This window comes from Monoraphidium neglectum (assembly GCF_000611645.1).
Source record: "Monoraphidium neglectum strain SAG 48.87 unplaced genomic scaffold scaffold01433, whole genome shotgun sequence".
NCBI lineage: Eukaryota > Viridiplantae > Chlorophyta > Chlorophyceae > Sphaeropleales > Selenastraceae > Monoraphidium > Monoraphidium neglectum.
In genome coordinates this window covers 9,079-11,474 of record NW_014012195.1, presented here as the reverse complement: position 1 = coordinate 11,474, position 2,396 = coordinate 9,079, and the positions used below count along the sequence as shown (strand labels likewise).

At 65.9% G+C, this 2,396-nt stretch overlaps 1 protein-coding gene across 1 annotated transcript; it reads left to right on the top strand.

Annotated features, from left to right (window-relative positions):
* Positions 1-1,098: 1,098 nt before the first annotated feature.
* Positions 1,099-2,259, top strand: MNEG_7865 (Cytosolic carboxypeptidase 2; the record flags this gene model as incomplete). The annotated part of the gene is made up of 4 exons (XM_014043663.1): positions 1,099-1,126; positions 1,275-1,798; positions 2,000-2,064; positions 2,250-2,259. The coding sequence occupies 4 exons, from the start codon at positions 1,099-1,101 to the stop codon at positions 2,257-2,259; spliced, it is 627 nt and encodes a 208-aa protein (XP_013899117.1).
* Positions 2,260-2,396: the final 137 nt, after the last annotated feature.

The following is a 2,396-nucleotide window of genomic DNA, read 5'->3' as shown; positions in this document are numbered from 1 at the left end:
TTTCGGAGGCATAATCGCGGGTAAGGTTGCGCGCAAGGTGCCGAACGCTCTCCCAAGGTCTGACTTGAGTGCAGATCAGCGGATGCAGCAAGCTCGCGATCCTGCATGCATACATGAGTGGTGAAGATACTATCACATGTAAATTGGCAGAGGGCACATTTTGATCAGGGCCGTAGTATGCACGTGCAAAGTGACATGCTGACGGTGACTGCGGTGCGAACGGTCATCGCCTCAACGCGTTTCATTTCAGAAGTTGGTTGCAATCCTCATGGGCTTGACACTCTTGATTTGTCACACAGGAGTGTCGAATGCGAGTCAATGATCAAAGCTTTGCAAGGTGCAGCCACATGATAACCGAAGTGTAGATACAGAGCTATGGCTGACCTCGTGGTGAGTATATGCGCGGGGTATGGCGGACGGGTTGGTTCGCTGGCGACTCGCGAACGTGCGGCAGAGCGCCCCACACCCGATCGAATCCCAAGCGCGTTGCTGTAGACCTGTAGTGGTCGCAGCCGCATGCGGCGGCATCCGCGACATGCAGCGGCGTGAACATCGTCACCACGCCAACTAACCGTCCAGCGCGAGGTCGAGCAGCTGCTGGCGGGGCCCCTGTCAGCCCGCAGCCGCGGCGGCACAGCCTGCGCGCAGGCGGCTTGGGGCGATTGCAGCTCGCTCGCGTCGCGCAGCGGCAGCTTGAGCGGCGTCAGCAATCCTGGCGGCGTGCGATCGGCGACGGCGGTGACGTCATCCGACCCCCTGCTGCTCGACGCCCCCTACAGCGTCCGCCCAAAGGGCTCCTTTTCAGGCACTCTCAGCTGGGGAGGTGATGCCCAAGCCAGCGGCGCGGATGGAGCTGGGCAGAGAAGGACAGGAACTGATGCTTACGGCAGCAGCGACGGCAGCAGCCGCACCGCGTGCACGTCCCCCGGCGTTGCCGCTCTCGCAGCATACAGGCAGCAGTGGTGCAGCAGCGGCAGCTCTGGCGCAGGGGCGGCGACTGGCGCGGCTCAAGGCGGACTGTGGCCCGCCAAGGGGCTCCTGGGGTCGTTAGAAGGTGGCGGCAAGACACCTCCGGCGGCGCTGGCGGGAGGGCGGGCAATGCTGAGCCTGAAGGGCCGCCCCAAAGGTGAGGTTGCGGGCCCGGCTGGGACCTGGCTTGCAGGTTGCACAGCAAAAATCCTGGGGTTCGAACCATCACAGTCGATTGAACAAGAGGCAGCTGCCAAGGGCTGACTCCATTCGTTGCCTTTCCTGTTTCACGGCATGCCTTCCAGGTGGCGCCGGCCCCGCCGAGTTCGGGCCAGCGCACTCGCCCGGCCGCCTCGCGCGGCCAAACGGCCTGCCAGACTCGCAGATCCAAAACCTGCCCGCCAGGGCCGGCACAGGCCTGCTCCTGCCGCCGCCCCGCACCCACGAGGCCAGCTGCGCGCCCCCGCCGCTCCCTGAGCCGCTCGCGCCGGCCGGGGCGGCGGACGCCGCGCGCGCCGAGGCGGCGCTGCGGGATGCGGCGCGCGTGTCGCAGCCGGACGACCTGCTGCTGCGCCTGGTGTACGACGGCCTGGTGCCGCCGGAGCAGCCGCCGCCCGCGCAGCTGCCTGGCAGCTTCTGCAAGGGGCCCGAGGCAGGCAGCGGCGCCGGCAGCGGCGCCAGCAGTGGGGTTGGCAGCAGCGCCGGGGGCGGCCCCAGGCTGGACTATGCGCCCGGACTGGAGGCGTGGTACGTGCCCGACTCTCCAGATGACACGACCCTCGTTTTTGAGAGCCGGTTCGAGTGCGGCAACCTGCGGCGCGCCATCCAGGTCAGCGGGGTTGCTGTGCACATGCGACGTGCGCCTGTGGGTGGGCCAGCGATCGATGCACTGCAAGCAGGGGTTCGCCGACGCCTTGAGGTTGCTGCAGCAATGCAGCGCTAGCAGGTGCGCCTTGGGTTGCAATTCAGCGGCAGAGCAGCTACAGTAGCTACCATAACTGACGCTTACCCTGTTGCCTGCAACTGCTAGGTGCGGCAGTACGAGTACGACCTGGTGCTGCAGCCAGACATCAACACGCGAGGACACACTCAGTGGTGCGCTCACCCGCGGTGACAGGGCTCACGCACGGGCTCAGCGTGAGCCGGCGGGGTCTGCCGCGCTGCGGGGGTCGTCGCCCTCACAAGCGCGGCGGCACGCCGTTTCCGCCCCGCTGCTGGTGGGGCGGAGGCAGGGCACCCCCTTGCGCTATGATCTAATCCCTCAAACCTTTATAAACCAGGGGCGCGTGATCGTGCGGTCTCTGTGACGCCGCAGGTTCTTCTTTGCGGTCTCCAATACACGCGCTGGTCAGACTTACCGCTTTAATCTGGTGAGCCCTGCCAGTGGTCCAATTGTTGTTCATATGTAGGCACGCCCCCCCCCCCCC